The 16,994-nt window shown below is 42.0% G+C and overlaps 1 protein-coding gene and 1 long non-coding RNA gene across 2 annotated transcripts in view; both read left to right on the top strand.

Moving 5' to 3' along the window:
* The first annotated feature begins 896 nt into the window (after window positions 1-896).
* On the top strand, window positions 897-5,439 carry LOC127481263 (uncharacterized). The gene is made up of 3 exons (XR_007908170.1): window positions 897-1,098; window positions 3,619-3,661; window positions 5,238-5,439. It is a non-coding gene; the product is annotated as an uncharacterized LOC127481263 (long non-coding RNA).
* Window positions 5,440-6,811: 1,372 nt separating this feature from the next.
* DPP10 (dipeptidyl peptidase like 10) overlaps window positions 6,812-16,994 on the top strand; it is a 479,453-nt gene continuing 469,270 nt past the window's right edge. The window contains exon 1 of the mRNA XM_051810269.1: window positions 6,812-6,950. Within this exon, the coding sequence (XP_051666229.1) occupies window positions 6,891-6,950 (60 nt within the window). The 5' untranslated portion in view covers window positions 6,812-6,890. The remainder of the gene's footprint in view (window positions 6,951-16,994) is intronic.

Below are 16,994 nucleotides of genomic sequence, written 5' to 3'. Positions count from 1 at the left end.
AATGTTAGAAATAATTACAGTTTCGGTTTTATTCTTCTCATTTTTTTTCCTTTTATGCCTGCAGGTGATAGAATGCTTTTAAGATTTTGCTTAGATTTGTATTAATCCAGGTAGATGAAGGAAATGGGTCTATATAGCCAAATTTTTTTCTCTCCTTTTTTTTTTTTTTTTTCTGTTTTCATTGAACTTTTGTGGTTTGTTTAATCTGGAAAACATCTTTCCCACAGCCTCTGAGACCTAGCATAAAAACCCCTACTCCCCCACTTCAGTCTCCATAGCTACAAACTATGAATTTAAACTTCAAATCCTTTAAATAATGTGAATTTTCCTTTTTTTGTTTTTCCTTCTGGCTCTACTGGCAGTTGATTTCAGGATGATACCTCTACACACAAACAGTTCAGCATAAAATTGGCTCTGTGTGAATTTTGCTTGCATGTGATACCTAGTGCAGATATCCCAGATGCAGAAGGAATCATAGGGTAACTTCCTGTTGAGGGGACAAAGAATTTGATCAGATCAAATTCTGCCACAGGAAACTTGGCAAAGCCTTGAGAATTTTTTAGAGCTGCCTATTAGGTACATAAATACTCAGAAAGCTGGAGTGACTCTCAGTATGGGAATTCTTACACTGTTCCAGAAGTTGAGCTACTAGCTGGGGTCTAATCTTCAAAAAAGTGTGGTTTTTTTAGGTGGCTTGTTGTATATATTGAAAATAAGGGAGAGGATCTGCTTAGACTAAATACCCCCAGTCCTGCTTGACATTTTATTCAAGCCTGTGTGCTAATCTGGAACCTTTGATAAATCCCCTCTAGACTGGATTTTGGCTATGACCTCAACCCAGAAATCCAGTGCTCAGGCCTGTCTTCAGTGAGCAAGAACGTCCCTGGAGCATCAGCACTGGACAGGGCTGTGATGTTCTTGCAGACCCAGTGCTCTTCATGGTGTCCAGTGTTTTCTGCAGCAAGTGAAAGTTTAAGGCTTAAAGAAGCATAAGCCTGTACAGAAAGACACTTCACACTACTTTTGGCATGACTTCAGTATTTTGTGGCTGTTCCTGAGTGTGGTGTGATGAGACTGGGAACACAGCTATGCTCATAGGTAGGGAGATGGTTAGCTGTGTTCCTGTAAATCTTCACGCATGCAAAAACATTGCTCATCCTGTAGCTCTCACATGGTAGAAATATTGAATCCTGTTAGCAGTGTGAGTAATAATTTTGCATGAAATTAAATCTACTTCTCAAATAGGTTCAGGTTCACCTTTCTCTTTTTTATTGCTATGACTTGTGCAAATAGAAGGCTAAATCAATGCAGTGAGACGGACCACAGTGCTCTTGGGGCCTACTACAGACTTTGTGTGAGATGGGAGAAAAAGTATTTGTTCTTCTTTCCTCATGTTCCTCACCTGTAAAGAATGTGTATCTGTCACTACAATGAGTTTTGAAAACTAGTGTGCTAAAGAAAATTAACATAGTTTGGTGGCCATAAATGTTGGGGTTTTGCTTTGCTTTGTTTTGTTTTCTAAGATAGTATTGGCTATTACTCTGAACCTTCATTTGAAAATGGAAAGGGCCAAAGTTGGCTCTTTTCTCATTCCCTGTTTGAGCCTGGTAACAGGCACACAAAACAGACTGGAGGGATCCTGAAGATACTCTTTACTTCTGCCACTGCCTGTGATTCACAGAATTCATTCAGCAGCCCAGAGAGATCTGCTAAGAGTTGCACTGCAAAGTGCTGCTCGTAAAGTCACCTACTGTCTATGCAGGTTCAGTTCATTCAGGCACAGACCATTTTCTCTTGCCTGTACTTACAGTTTCTATCTCAAAAACCACTTGGTTCTCCTCCCTGGTAACAAGGGAGTGGTATGCAGCCTGTTTTTCACTTCCATCACTTCTCACCACACGCTCCCTGCACTGAATCACTGATATGTAGACATTACTGATTCTATTTTCATGACATCCCATGTTTGCAGGCAAAATCTAGTCAAAATTATTCATTATTATTATAACAGGGAGGACTTTTTTCATCTTCTGGCTGTAATTTAATTCTGTTCACCTCCATTTTACAGAAAATTAAGTGAAGGAATCATTATTTGTGCACCAGATTATTCTACTACACGTTTTGTTTCTAAAAAGGACTACAAATATTTAATCTAAATATTTTATATTAAGATAAATGTAGTGAATAAGAACAGAAAGTAATCATAACAAGTATACCCTTATACTTCAGTGGATAGATATTGGTGTGTACAAATGAGGAAGATCTGTATTTGTTTCTTCATCACTTCCATATATTGGACTGGATATTATAAGTTTTGAGCATGTCTTTCAGCAATGGTGTGAATTCTCCTCGGCTAGAAATCATCCTACAAATCCTGAAGACAGTAAACTGTGAGGGAATTTTGGAGTGGTAAGAGGAGTGGATGCACGTACAGTGAGTAAGACAACATCTTGCAGGGATAACACAGAGCTTTCCCAGTGGGAGAGATGTCCACTTGGAGAAATCCTTCATTCCAGTAACCAAACACTGTGAGTTAACAGAGTAGCAGCAGCAGCTCCTGGCACTGTAGCCTGGCATCCCACTGATTTATTGAGTCTGTCTGAAGTTGAGCTTTACTTGAGGGAATTCTCCTTCACATTCCCTTCATCAGCTGCAGCCAGATCAAAGTCTGCAGTGGATGTGGGATTGTGCATGAAGGAACACACGCAGGTGTACGGCTGCATTGCCATCCTCCAGGAACAGCTTTTCCTGGGATGCCTTGAGCTGTGTGTGAACTTGCTGGCCATGACCAGCAGTGTGTGATAGCTGCCAGCCTTTTCATCAAGACCTGTTTGGAGTAACAGGAAAGAAATAGAGGATTTTTGGAAAGCTGACTGGAGGGAGGCTATGCCCTGTCTGTGGTTCACACAAGCTCAGTATCAACACACAGCACAGCTCCTTGTGGTTAATAATTCTGAGGAAGTCAGAAGCCTAGCAGTGATCCAGAGTCAGCCTCCCTTGCAGTATTAAAACTTCTTCATCCATAAACAGAGAAGTCTGTAATCTGATTATGAACTGGTATGAATTAGAAATTGAGTTCACTCATGTCAATAGTTTGCCAACTTACGCAAGTGCAGAATTAGGCCCTTGGTATGTGGAACAGCAGTAAGAGTAAATTTTGTATACTTCCATAAAAGAGAAAAGAAAGCAAGCAGTTATAGAAAAACATGTTGTCATGAAGTATATATAATTACCAATATGCACATTAGGTTTTTATTTCTTAAAACGGTGATTATAAAATTCATGTAATGTGACAAAAAAAAAGAAAAAAGGGCTGTGGGAACTTTTTTTTTTTTAAAGAACATAAGGCTTAGAAAGCAAGAGGCAGGAAAATATGTGGCCAGGGAACTGTGTTGGAAGTTTATAACAGCAGGTTACTGCAGGACTTGAATAGTGATCAAGAACCTCTGGGAAACAGCATCTGCAGCAGCAGTTCTGCTGCCTGTGGCCACTCGCTGCATCTGACAGTGGGGCAGGCAGGGTTTTCTATCAGAAATGCTTCTAACACTTAAACTTTCTGGATAACTTAATCAATTTTCCTGGCTGATCATGTTGATTTCTTACTCATTTTAAATATTTCAGGAAGGAGGTTCATTCAGTGAGCTGAGAGGCTGCTCCAACACTGGTAGGTACCACCTGCTCCATTGCAATATGTAACAGCGGCATGTGCTCACAGCTTTAGTATTCCCCAGCATATTTTGGTAATCACTCAGTTATTTAATTGCACCCTAAAGGCACTGAAATTTTTGAAAACCTCCTAGCAGAGCTAATATGGATACTCACATTAGAAGTCAACATCCAGAGTGAACTGCATTTTGCTAAGCAGCCAATTTCCAAAGAAGATTACACCTGTGGAGGATTAACAGCCACATCGAGGAACCAGAGGGATGGCAGGGAATGACATTACAGGAGAAGTGAGCAGTGGTGCTCTGGAGGATTTCAGTCAGCACGTTGTGGAATCCCACTCTATTGATCTACCTTGCTTCTGGGATATTTTATAATGACAAACAATGCACTTCTAGAGACTTTACAACTCCAGTCCTTATTAGGTTCATCCTCTAATTAGGTTCCATAATCAGCAAACTTTATACTTTCTAGGAATAGATATGTTAAAATTTGTAGAAGTTCATTTAAAAACAATGCCAACAAATTATTGATCTTCTCTTTGTCTTTGGCAGCATTTTAACCCAAGCTGCTTTTTCTTTGTTATTATGAGGAAGAGATTTCTCTGTTAACCTAAAGCTGGTTCTGGGGCTTGCAGGGAAGGTCAGCTACTGTGAAGCACAAAAAAAAATAAAATCAAGAACAAGGACTTTACACAAAGTTCTCATAGGAGCTTACAAGAATCCACAGGTACTTAGTCAGACTAAAAATATTACTACTTAATTCTTCTGTCCTAAAGTAGTTCCTAAGTGAGATTGTTAAACACAAATATATTTAAAGATGATGAAGAAGGAGTCTTCCAGGCTATCTCTGCTTGCTCAAGCTTCTGGTGACAAATAACTTGAAATCATAATTTTCCTTTCAGAACAAATATTTGGGCAGAGTATGGTGAAAGTTAGCCTGTTAGCCCTTTTCCCAAACAGCCACTTACTCATTCCCTCCTCCTCCACACCAACCAAAGAACCTTTGAGTTGAATCATAAGTCTCATTTTTATGTGAGGTCTTTTTTTTCCCATCTATATCCATTAAGTTTCATTCCTGCCTGCATATGATAGAGAGAGGTGAAAGAGCACTGCTGAGCCCCTGATATGCTTGCTAAATGTGTTTTTTATTGCTCAAAATCCAATAAATCTGATAAGGTGAACGAGGCTAATGTGAGCAAGTCCTGCAGGCTAGAGGCCAGCCCGGATGCCTCATTTGTGGTGCCCAGAGATGATCCTGCCTGGGCCAGGAGGGACTCTGTTGTTGTGCCTTTAGTCTACATTTGACTTCCATTTTTCTTGGTGTCACTGCAGTAAACATTTCTGACTGCTCTCCTCCCTCTGGAGGGGGTATTTGCACTCAAGGCCAGCTATCATACAGAGCTGCCTTGGCAGCTTTCTGCAGACTGAGCAGATCAGACTTTTCCTCATCAGTTCCATCTCTTTTACCATCCATTTGCAGCAGTACCTGCCTTTGAGTCCGAGTTAAGATGTGCAAAATGAATTTTGACAATGGAATACTGTGTTTGAGATGATTTAAAGCATATTTTCTTCCAGGAAATTAGAATCTTCTGAAAATGAACCCCATTTAAAAGAGCTCTGGCAGACCTCTGAAGTCATGTCAAGATTTAGAAGCACAGCTGAAGGTCCCCATAGTCCTCTGGGAGCATGTGTTGAGCTCTGAGCACTCAGCCTTCTCCCTTTGCCTGTCCTTCCCTTTCAGAGTGGGATGAACCTTTGACTTGCACCTCCAGGCCTGAATCCTGGTGCAGGTGCTTGGAGGAAACCAATGCCTGTATAGAGTTTCTTCACACCACTCTAAGCACAGCTTGAAGTCTTTAGTAAGACTTTTGTTTTCTTGCATTGTTACTTTTTGGACACGTGCTTTGTACAGTTTCTTCAAATTACTTAAAAAAATGGGTGGGTGTAGGAAGGAAAATGAGACAGAACCATAGAACAAGCTCAACCTGGGGCCTGAATATTTAAAAGCCATTTTATTTTTGAGCAATAGCTTCCTGTGCTGGAATTATAACTTTTGATACAGTATCAAATAGTGCTCAACAGCCTCCCTCTTGAAAGAACCGATGCTTCAGAGATGCCTAAAGCTGGAGACTCATGCAGTGAGACACTCCAAATCAGCAGTTTCTTCGGGAGATTTTGCCATGGCTTCTGGCTGCAGTCTGCTGTTGTTATTCTTCACTTTCCCCTGAACAGACTTTACCTGCCCTTGTTGCAGTTTCATGCATCCCTCAAAGACACCCCAGGTATGTGGCATGCTATGTCTTGTTTTACTGGTAGGTTTCTCTAAAGTAAAAGTCATTTAAAGATGTTGTATGTATACAACATTGCTTGATTGTTATCAGCCTGAGATGTCACAATCCACTCGCAGAGCTTACTAGTTTCCACTCCCAAATCCTAGCTTTGATACCAGCTCTGGGTTGGACCCACAGAAGGAGCATTTTGTATGTTTCTGGCAAGTCCTGCTGAGGGCTGTGGAGGGTACAGATTTTTAGACTGTACCACAAACAAACTCAATGAAAGTTATTTGGGTGAAAGTCTAATCAGAGCTGCATTTCTTCTGATCCACGGCGAAGCGTAGAGCTGTTACAGTGCTTAACAAGGCGCGATGATGTGTGCTTAACAAAACACGGAAACCCTTGTGCGCTGGCAGTGGACGCGGGGCTGATGCTCGAGCCTCGTACCTGCGTTACATAAGAACGCCCGTACCCCAGTACCGCAGTGGGCTGGAGTCGCTTCAGAACCGAAGGAAGAGGCGGCAGGAGGGAACGGGGAAGGGAGAAAGGAAGAAAAAACACCCAACCAAACGGGAAGCACGGAAGAAAAAGCAGCCAACATAAACTTTCTGCTGCAGTCCTACTAATTTCAGCTGAGAGCGCTGCGGGGCTCGGCTTTCTCAGAGCGCGGCTGATCTCGCTCAGACTCTGCTCCCCGGCCCCGGGGGCGAGGGCGGCGGGGCTCCACCAGACCCCAGCTCCGGCTCGGTCCCGGTGTGGTCCCGGTTCAGTGGGGCGGTGCCGGTGCCGGACGGGGCGGAGCGGGCGGGCGGTCCCCGCCGGGCGGAGCTGTGGCGGATCCCCGGGGGTGCGGGAGCATCGCAGCCGGAGCATCGCAACCGGAGCCCCCTGGGCAGCTCGGAGGCGCCGGGAGGGACCCGCGGGCGCCCCATGCCCGCCCGGCGCCGCCGGCAACATGAACCAGACGGCGACCGTGTCCCACCACGTCCACTGCCACGCGTCGCGGGGCGTCAAGGTAGGGCGGGCGGCAGCGGGGGCTCCGCGGCCGCCCCCGAGCCGCTCACCTGCCGTGCGGGCGCGGGCAGAGCTCGGCGGAGGGCGAGGCGAGGCGAGGAGGGACAGCTTGGCTCGCGAGTCCCGCCGGGCACCGGCACCGAGCGAGCCCAGCGCGGGCTGTGCCCAAAGTTCGCCCCGGAGGAGGCGGCGGTGGGCACGGAGCTGTGGTTGCCTCCCGAATCACTGCTCCGCCGTACCGGTGCGGGAAAGGTTCTGGATGAGGGATACAGCGTGAAATCGACTGGTCAGTCATGGTTTTGCCGCTGTCCGGTCGGGACAATCCGGGACGGGACGGTGTGTTTGCTGGTGGTGGTGTCCACATGTGTGAGAAAGTTGTGTGGATGGTGTGGCTGGGCAGTGAAGGTGATGGTGGGGAAAGCCACGGGCACTCTCCTTGACTGCCTTCCTCCCGAACCTCTGACACTATCCTGCCTTTGCATGGATCGCAAACTACTTTCTAGCGGAGTTACTGCACTCTATAGTGACAAAATGAAATCCCTAACCAGATTGGTATTCAGTAGGAAGTATCTATGCAGAAATAAGTGGGTTTTTTCACCCCCTAAAATAAAATAACAATTCAATCAGTGGTGATATTCGATTAGTGATCCTTAGTTCTGAAAATACCAACATCAAGAAATTTTACACCAGCTATTTTGTTTCATTAAATGATGTGAAAGCCTGAAAAGTTCACTTCAATGCCTTGCTCTTGGTGACTCAGGCTGTCCTGGCACAAGGTTGTGCACAGGTTTGTGTGGGATGAGTAAACCTGCTGGGGCTTTGCTCCCTTCACAGCAAAGTTAGGGGGTCTGGGATTTGTTTGTCTTCTCAGAAGGAGCAGCTGAACTGCACATCAGGTTCAGGAAATTGTCAGCTGGGCTTTATCCCGTTAGTGCTGGGAATAAAAATCATGACTTAGAGCTGAGGCAGGAGGGGATTAAAGGTATAAGTCTTCGATTAGCACAGCCATTTTTATATAGGCTGCATTAAGCTTTGCAGTGTATAATCAGTAATGCAAAATGTCTGCAGGCTCAGGGACGAGGGAGAATTTACCTGTGGCTCTAATGACCAGTTGTGTAACACATAACTGTATCCATCACACCATAAACGGCTGGTTAGTTCATGCTCAAATGGGCAAGGTCATGGGAAGTGATGAATTACAATTGCCCTGGCCTACTTCAAAGAGTCAGCAAATATAATATTAAATTGCTTAAAACCATTTCATCCTCTCTAGGTCTGTCTCTGAAAGTACCAGAGAACAGAGAGTGGCCTGGTATTGCTCTGGGAAGTATTCCTTTCTTATGTTTGGGACAGCCAATGCTAATTTTTCACTGACAGCAACATTTATTAAGTTCATTTGACTGGACTTTTTAGCCAAAACAACAACAACCACCAATATCAATATGCCATTAAAAAAAAAAAAAAAAAGACCCAGACAAGTCAATAGTCTTCAAAAAGAGAGAACATGAATCAGAGCCTTCTAGACATGAGTCCATTTTACAACCAACACAGTAATACTGATGCCATTAGAAAACTGTCTCATTTTTCTACTCTTAATTCAATGTGTCAGGTGTAAAATCTGCTTTATAAATAGTTTCAAGTGCTTCTATGCTGAGTCAATGGATATTCCATGAGAAAGTATTTATGACTGTAGAGGAGAAGTAACTGCCCTATGGTAATGAGAACCTCAAATTGGAAATTAATTTCAAAATACTTCATTAGTGACCAAACAAATATAAACCGCATGTTAATCATAACTTACTGAGAAACAGTTTTAGTTCCAGCAATTATGAAGACTCAAGAAAAAGGTTACTCAAGAAAAGGAAAACTTCACTCCTACTGGAATGAGACCTCTAAAGCTCCTTCTTTTTTCTCTTATTCTTATACTTTTATTTCTCCCCAGCAAACAAACCTGTGAGATCTCAGCTCCTGTGTTACAATCAATGTGATGTTACTTCTCAATGGTTTTTGGATCAGCTACTCACTGCTCTGTAACACAGCATAAACTTCTGAATTCACGGAACAAGAAGCAGAAGGATCCACTTGTCCAGTACATTGAATCCCACAAACTTTGTCCGTGACAATTCCTGCTCTGAATCACCCTGTCACTGCAGCGGGGCTGGTGCCCAGACACAGGGAAACCCTGTCCCTTTGTCATGTTCTACTTTGTTGAGGGGAGGGCACAACATTTTGCATCCATGAGTACTGAGAACTGAGTGCACTGCATCCAGTGTAGGTTTGGTGACAGAGAAAAAAGTAGACAGAGGAAAATGAATATCAAGCAAGAAAAAAAGCCCAGAGATACCAAACCCCTTGGATAAAATGCAAAATCTCCTAATAAAGCCTTTTACCTCTAAGACTTTTTACAACTTTTTTTTTTAAATGATTGCAAATCTTACGACCTTGGTGACACTACCATGAATGATAATCTTTCACTCTGAGATCTGTAACAAAAACTTCTAGGGTTTAGCTGTGAATGTCAAATACCTGCTTCATTTTTATATTGTTATAGCCTCGACTTCAGGATCTCGCCCAGGTTTTATTCTTCACACTTTTGACTCATCTTGTCAACACAGCGAGTCTATTAGCTCTTCCAGGAGAATCACTTCCATGTTGCATTGATGACCAAATGATTTTTTAACATTTTTTTACCCCTGACAGAGAAAAATTCTGTTAAAACATTGTTTGCTTTGCTTGGAGGAAAAAAAGTAAAAAACACCCTGCAAACCAGAAATAGAAAATAATAATTATATTGGGTGGCTAGGATCTGCCAAAACAAACCAAACATTTGTCTAGAAGCCAAACATTTGTACTGAATCTACAGGGACTGCAAAATAGAAATGTTTATGTCTTGCTCTTAACACAGTTAGGTCTACATTTTGCTCTTATTAAAAAAAAAAAAAGTGGATTTAAGCTAATGTTTCTGTGGTTTTCTACATTCTTTAATAATAAAACATTCTCTCTCAGATCATGACTCTCTGCTGTTATCAGCCTGATATTGATCTGACTGTGAGCTGGATCATGGAAGGAGTTACTAATTGGCATTCCAGAAGCACATAATTACTGTGTAATATAATATGTATGTTATAACCTTTTACTCTTCTTTCTTTCTTGCCTTCCTTTCACTTTTATTTATTCATTAGCTTTTAGATTGTAAACTATAAAAGGCCAGTGCTGATATGTCCTTAGCAAAAATTCTATGGCAAGTCTCATCAGTATCCAGGGACTATATCAGGAATTTTTATATTTCAGGTTTATTGTAGTAGTGTTTTAGCACTTACTAATTGATGAATAGCGGTGTACTAATTGTTTTCTTATTTACAATTAGGTTGAGGAGCACATCATTTAAGGGGGGATGTAGTGTTTCTTTTGGACTTACATGTGTTCTTAGAGCAACTAAGATTTTTTCACCAAGCCTGCACCTTAGCAGGAAACATCTGCCCTCTCCTGCAAACTGCTGTACACCCATGTCCTCCTAAAGAGAGAGAGAGATATTCATATTTAGTTGTTCCTCTTCATAAAGGCTGCTCAGTCATACTTTTTGGGTCGAAACCTCAGGTAGTCGGATCTTTAAATACCCACAGGATGTGCCCAAATCAAGCCTTGTGCAGATAGTAGAATCATTCAAATCTACCAGCTGTTTAGGAAATAAATCCCTTAAAATGAGAGCAGCATTTCTGAAATTCATTACATCAAAAGCAAGTCACTAGCAGATAATCTCAGTGAGTGTTCAATTATGAACTAGCCAGAATAATACGTAACGAAGGGCACAAGAAATACGGGGTTGTGTCATTGTTAGGAAAACAGTACATGAAAGCAAAAAAGAAGAAGAAAAAAGGATACATTTAAAATCAATAAGTTTGCAAGGTATTTTGTTTAAGGCAATAGAAATTTGAGCCGTGCTGTGCCATGTGCAAACATGTTCATATTGCCATGTGAGGAGCCCCAGCTCTGGGGAAGCGCAGCGTAGCGGTGGCTGTGGTGGCAGGAGGCAGGCTGGTGATGGGAACACAGGTCACTGTCACACTGCTGGATGTGAGCAGCTCAAAGTGCACATATAGAACAAAGTAAATATTTTTTATTTTTGATTTTCCTAAATGCTGAGCAAATGTACAATACCCTTGTGTTGATTCTGTTCTTGAGACTCTCTCGGGAGGTGCATAGTGACCTGTTAGGGGACTCAAAAAGTTGTCCAAAAAGATTACGGCAATTATCAGTGACTGACTTGGAGCTTGATAGAAATGCCTTGAGTGTTGTTCTCCGAAAACATTTTGGGCTCTTTTGCATCCTCATCATCTGCAGTTGCTTTTCCTCCATTCTGACAAACTGGTTTTGAGGGGAGTTGCTGGTGTGTTTTATTGATATTTTACAGACCAAAAATACATCTGTGGTAACATCTACATATGTACAGGGAGAACAAGATGGAGCTCTCTAGGTGGAAATTTGAAAAACTAATCACAACTTGTAAATCTTCCCATTTCCACATATACTAACTTTCTGCGTTGTTTCAATCTGCTTGACAATGTGTGTGCTACTAGAGAATAACCAGTGCCTTTTCTTTTTAAAAACAGTCCTTCCTTCATCATAAGAAGAGGCAGTCACAAATAAAAAGCTGATGGAAAGAGAAAAAGCCCAACATTTGAAATACTTAATTTTCCCCTCCCAGTCTATAAAGAAACGATTGGTCTGTGTCAAAGGCAACGTCAAGATTAGTTAACCAGTTAAAAAAACCCCAAACCAACCAAACAAAAAAGAGTGAGAAAGGGAAAGAAAGGTGGTGTCAACTCCTTGATGCTATAAGGAGCAGCACAGTGTCACCATGAGTCTGGGTCTCAGGCACAGTGTGTCCCAGCAGTAATTGCCCAGCGCTGCAGCTGAGATGAAAGCAATTGGAGTCTCTCCTTGCAGGGGAACTCAGTTCCACTCCCTGCTGTGACCTTGCTGATGGGGTGTGTTTTGTGGCTCTTACTTGCCTGCAAAAACCATTAATATGTTTTCGAAACTTTCCAATCTTAATTCCCTTCTCTTTTCATAAAACATAAAAGTAATCAGCAAAAAGTGTAAGCACTCCTGTGTATTTCGGTATATATACTGATTTTGTGGTATAGATTTGATAGGTATAGTGTATGTGGCCATGCACACCAGTGTTTTCTAATACACAGACAAGTTATGGCTTTCGATGTAATGCTAATCATAGGAATTTAGAAGGCAGTCATTTTAATATACACAAAGATACATGAACATGGTGATATATTATAATTAATAATAAGTTAGTACTTTCCTGGATTGTAGTCACATAACAATTTTCCTACTGCATATCATTACTTTAAGAAATAGGGAATTAAGTTTGATTCTCTTTGAAGCCACTTAAGATATGGGTCTGTGAGTGTCAGATAACACTTTCCTGAACGGATACCACATCATGAGGGATTTAATCTTTCTCATTCTTTAATCCAAAACTGTTTCACTAACTATGTGTTAAGATAATTTTGTGCTTATTTTGTTCAGTATTGCATTCTTAAACTTAGCATAGTAAGACTTCCATTCTGTCCACCACCTGAACATTGTTTTGGAATTTACTTAGGAGCTTTCTTTTTTAAAGATTTTTATCTGAGGTCCTCAAATTGAAATATAAATGTTAAATTATGCAGCATCCAGGTTAGTGACTCTGCTGTGTTAATCATTTGACAGGTTTTTGGATCAGTGACTTTGACTTCTCATGTGCTGACAACACCCAGTGTTACTGGCAGCGTGTGCCAGAAGCAAAGCATCATGTTAGGCAAAATTGACTTCTATGATTCTTAAAAATGAGGCACCTGATAGTGGCAGAATGCTTTGGGGGCTTTTTGTTTCAAAGAAAGAGAATGAGACAGGCAGATTTGTTACACTGTGAATGGAGCTAAGAGTGATTTGCAGCAATATACTCCAACCCAAGGAACTCGAGGGAAGGCAGCACCTAGAATCAGTCATCAGCTTAATTAAAGGCTCTCCACAGTCCTGAGCTGTGAAGTTAATGCAGCTGCTGCAGATGATGGTGTGATTTATTTCATGTTAAATTTAGCCAGTAAAATAGTTTGAGTGAATTATGCTTTAGAATGCTAATTTCTTGGTGCTGATCTCAAAGGGGGCTCCAGTGCCCAAGCTGAATGATGGAGGGTGCTGTGTGCACCTGTGGGTCTCATCCCCACATTAGGAGTACTAGAAAACAGGAAGAGTGCTGAATGATGGTGCTCTTGAGCTGCTGACCTCTCTCCTGAGAATATATCAGAAAACTAATCCAAAGTTGTAGTTTCAAAAGAAGGAGATTGGAACTGAACTGGTTTGTGACTCCAGAACACAGAGACAGCTGCTTAGTTTGAGTTGGTGCGTGACCTTACCAAGGGAAAAGGATGTGGAGGGTGAGCCCTAGAGAAGTTTTACAGAAAGCTGAGAAGGAAACAGAGATGATATCTGAAGGACACCTTGAGGCTATGATGGCAGCTTGGCAGGAGGAGGCAGACACAGGAGTCAGAGGAAGACAGGATCTGAGGGTGTCTGACTGCTAAAGGCAGCTGGCAAGTCAAGAGAGATCAGAATGGAGTATTGTGTTCTAGCTTCAGCTAAAAAGACGTTACTTGGGATATTGGCTGTTAGATTAGATTACATTACTAGGTCTGACCCATCACACAGAAGTTGTTGCTGAAAGTCACAGCCCTAAAGAGAAACCAAGAGACAGAGATAATGTACTTTTTTTGGACATGTGTCAGAAGTGAGGTTTGCAAAGTTGTCTTCGTGTGGACTCCTAGAGGCAAGGTAGCACAGTGTCCACAGACTTTATCAGTTTATTGGAAAAGTTACCCAGTAATTTACAGTAGTAAATACCAGAGGTGCCTAGCAAGTTGCTAAGCACAAAAATTATGCCGCTTTATTAAAGTATGACACTTAGTGTTTTATTTTCTTATAGCTTGAGAAAGTTACAACATGCTAGTGTTTAATATTAAGCCTGCTTTTAAGTTTATGTAATTGAAAAGATGAACTTTGTCTTCAAAGGTGTGCTGTTCTTTAAAGTGTGCCTGGTGGTCACACTGGTGGCTGTAAATACTCTGTTTGTGCCCATATGTAAGGTGGAAGAATTTCTCCTGGGCAAGGGATGGTGCTGGAACTTTTCCCTGAGATCTGCAGTACAGATCTGCAATTCAATGCACCAAAGTCCATTAAGCTTAAGGGAAGCTGATCTCCAAAGCTGTTAGATGCCAGGGGTGAGGCTGAGTGTCCCTCCAGGGACCTGCATTTCCTCATCCCCTGCCGTCAGGGTAAATGATCAGTCAGTGACCTGGGAATGCGTTGTGTCCATCACTAGATTTATTCTTTAGTACAATGGTCAATGAATGAAGACTCTTTATTTAAAGATTGGTTTATTAGCCTTATTTATGTTTTTAAAATTGTGGTTTCAGCAGCGTGAAGGCGAGTGTCTAACCCTTGGCTTAGTTTTCCCAGGATATTACAGACGAACATTTTGGCTTACATTTTGAAAGAAACTTTTTTTCTTTTGTAAAATCAATTGCTTAGGTAGGAGAGTTCCTGACTCCCCAATTAAGCAATTTATCTAAAAGAGATCTTTTTTTCCCTTCCCTTCAAAGCATTAAACACTTACTCAGCTTGAAAGCTGCATCAGTCTGCCAGCGCGGGATTAATGCCACAAACGTTCCTGTTCATATTTGCTGCAGAGATGACCTGCAGACATGACCATCATGTTAAAAAATAGCTTTTATAATTCCTTGTGCGTGATAACTGAGAGCCAAAACCTGCCTCTGATTTCCTTTATTTCTTCCGACTCACTGGAGAAGGGGAGCAGGCACAAGACTTGGCTCCCTGTTCCCGATGGCCCATCCATCCCCTCACTCAGCCCTGCTGCCTCCTGGGGTTCGGGCAGTTGCTTCCTAGGACTTGGGTGGTTGCTTCCTAGGGTTTGGGCAGTTGCTGGCATTGCTTTCTGGCTGTGTGGGTCTGACTTTGCCATGTCCCCATTTCTGTGTGCATGACGGGAACATTGGCACACACAGCTCCCTCCACAGCCAACACTATGGGCTGCTTGTGAGCACACAGCCTGGAGTCCTAAAACCTGGACTGAGGCTGGTCCCACTGCACACCATGGGAGACTTTGGGCTTACTTTGGCGTTTTGGATAAATCTAGGGAAGGGAGGAGACTTTTTCTTTTCTTTTTTAACCTGTTTGACTGTTGTCAGTATCAATAAATTTGAACATATTCTGAACATATTTGAACATATTATCATCACAGATCCTGAACACAGAAATGAATGAACCCTCCAAAGAAAGCTTTTGAGCTTTTCCCTCACTCACATTTTACCTGTACAAGTGAATCCATTGTGTGTGTGGCACTGAGGAGAAGGATAGTCTGTTTATTCAATCTCTGTCCTAACCTTACTCCTCGGAAAGGTTGGAAGGAAATTGCTGTGCTTCTGCATTGGCCCCTTGTGGGACGTATTAGTTTCTGCTGCTTGTAAGGATCCTTTGCCTGACTCTCCTGCTAATCCAAACCCATAAAAGCATTTTAGCAGTTCTAGAATGATTGACTAAAGGTTTTCTTTCTGTAATTTATACAGATATCAATAATTACTTAGTTGATCTTTATTTTTGTACAGGACACAATGTCTAATGGCTGAAGCTAAAAACTGGAAAATTGGCGTTTGGAGTAGACTCACTCATTCTGTTACCTCTGGTGGTAACTATTCATCCAGGGAGAGTTGCAACTGTTTATGCTGAGCTTTTCCATAGAATTAAAGTAGGCTTTTTCAGTTAACTGTTTTTCTTAGGAGGTGGAAACTTTGACTTAGGCTGCTGATCCAGCCCTCCCAAAGGTCAGGGTAACCTCAGCATTGCAGGGGGGGGAGTTGGGGCCTCTCGCTTGCTTTTCCTTTGTGTGATAGCAGAAGGGGCTTGTGGCTTTGTGTTTCCTTCTGGGTGCAAATACTTGTGGGTTGTTTGCATGGGAGAGTCACAAACAGGTGAACAACTGTGGCATAAAAAGAGATTATGCCAGCTGCTGAGCAGCCTGGAGGGAATTGGCTCTGGCTTAGTCCCTGTCCTGCCATGCCTTGGTCAGCAGGATTTTGGGGGGAAGGGAGCAAAGAGAGAAAGGCTGGCAGGAGAAAGCTGAATAAAAAGAAGAGGAAGAAAAGTTAATCCCTCAGTGCTACTCTGGTGGCCTCAGATGTACTGGCACATTGTACATACTGTGCTTGTGTCAGACTTGAGTTGGTTTTTGCTTTTGACTCTGAGGTGATGGGACTGTGCTCATACAAGAAACATTTTCAACAAATTTTCCATGCAGTATTATCTGACTTCTGGTAGTCAATCCAACCAAGGATTTGTCTGCCTAGAAACCAAATATATACTACCCATGACTCTCTTTCCTGGTGATAATTTTTGAGCTGTGAATTCCCTACATTTGCCTACAGTGAAACTTCTATTTACATCCATGAGTGCGTATGTTTTTGTATAGATTTAGTCTGGAGTTTGAAAAATCTCAGTTTTATAATTCAACACTGTAATGTGTTTTCTGGGAACATTAATGTTTCTGAAACTTGATTATGCAAATATTTGCAGAGGGCAAACAAAAGCTTAGCAAACAAATCCATAAAATAATTAAGCAAAGACTGGGGTTTTTCTATTTCTGTAGTACTTGCGCCTCTCTAAACATTTTCCAAACTCTCTGGATGCCTCTTTTTCCTCAGTTATTTAGAAGTCTCTGGAGACACAAGTTGCATCTCAAGTGAGGTCACCTTTACTGGTGAAACCCATCAAGCAGCTGATACCATTTAAAGATATTTTTAAGAGATGTTTAGTTGTATTTTATAGCTTCAAATAATCTTACCAAGATCATCATAATTATGACACTAAGCACTTCTCAGATTTGAGGACCCTTAAGGATTGAAGAAAAAGAATTTTAGATGGCCATTGAATGAAAGCCCCTTGACCATTAGTGGGCAGCTGGTTTTCAACTTCT

This window comes from Manacus candei, unplaced genomic scaffold (genome assembly GCF_025592945.1).
Source record: "Manacus candei isolate 608988 ecotype Guabito, Panama unplaced genomic scaffold, ASM2559294v1 h1tg000077l, whole genome shotgun sequence".
In the NCBI taxonomy this organism is placed as follows: Eukaryota; Metazoa; Chordata; class Aves; order Passeriformes; family Pipridae; genus Manacus; species Manacus candei.
The sequence above is the reverse complement of the archived record's forward strand: the minus strand, read 5'-3'. Positions and strand labels throughout refer to the sequence as shown.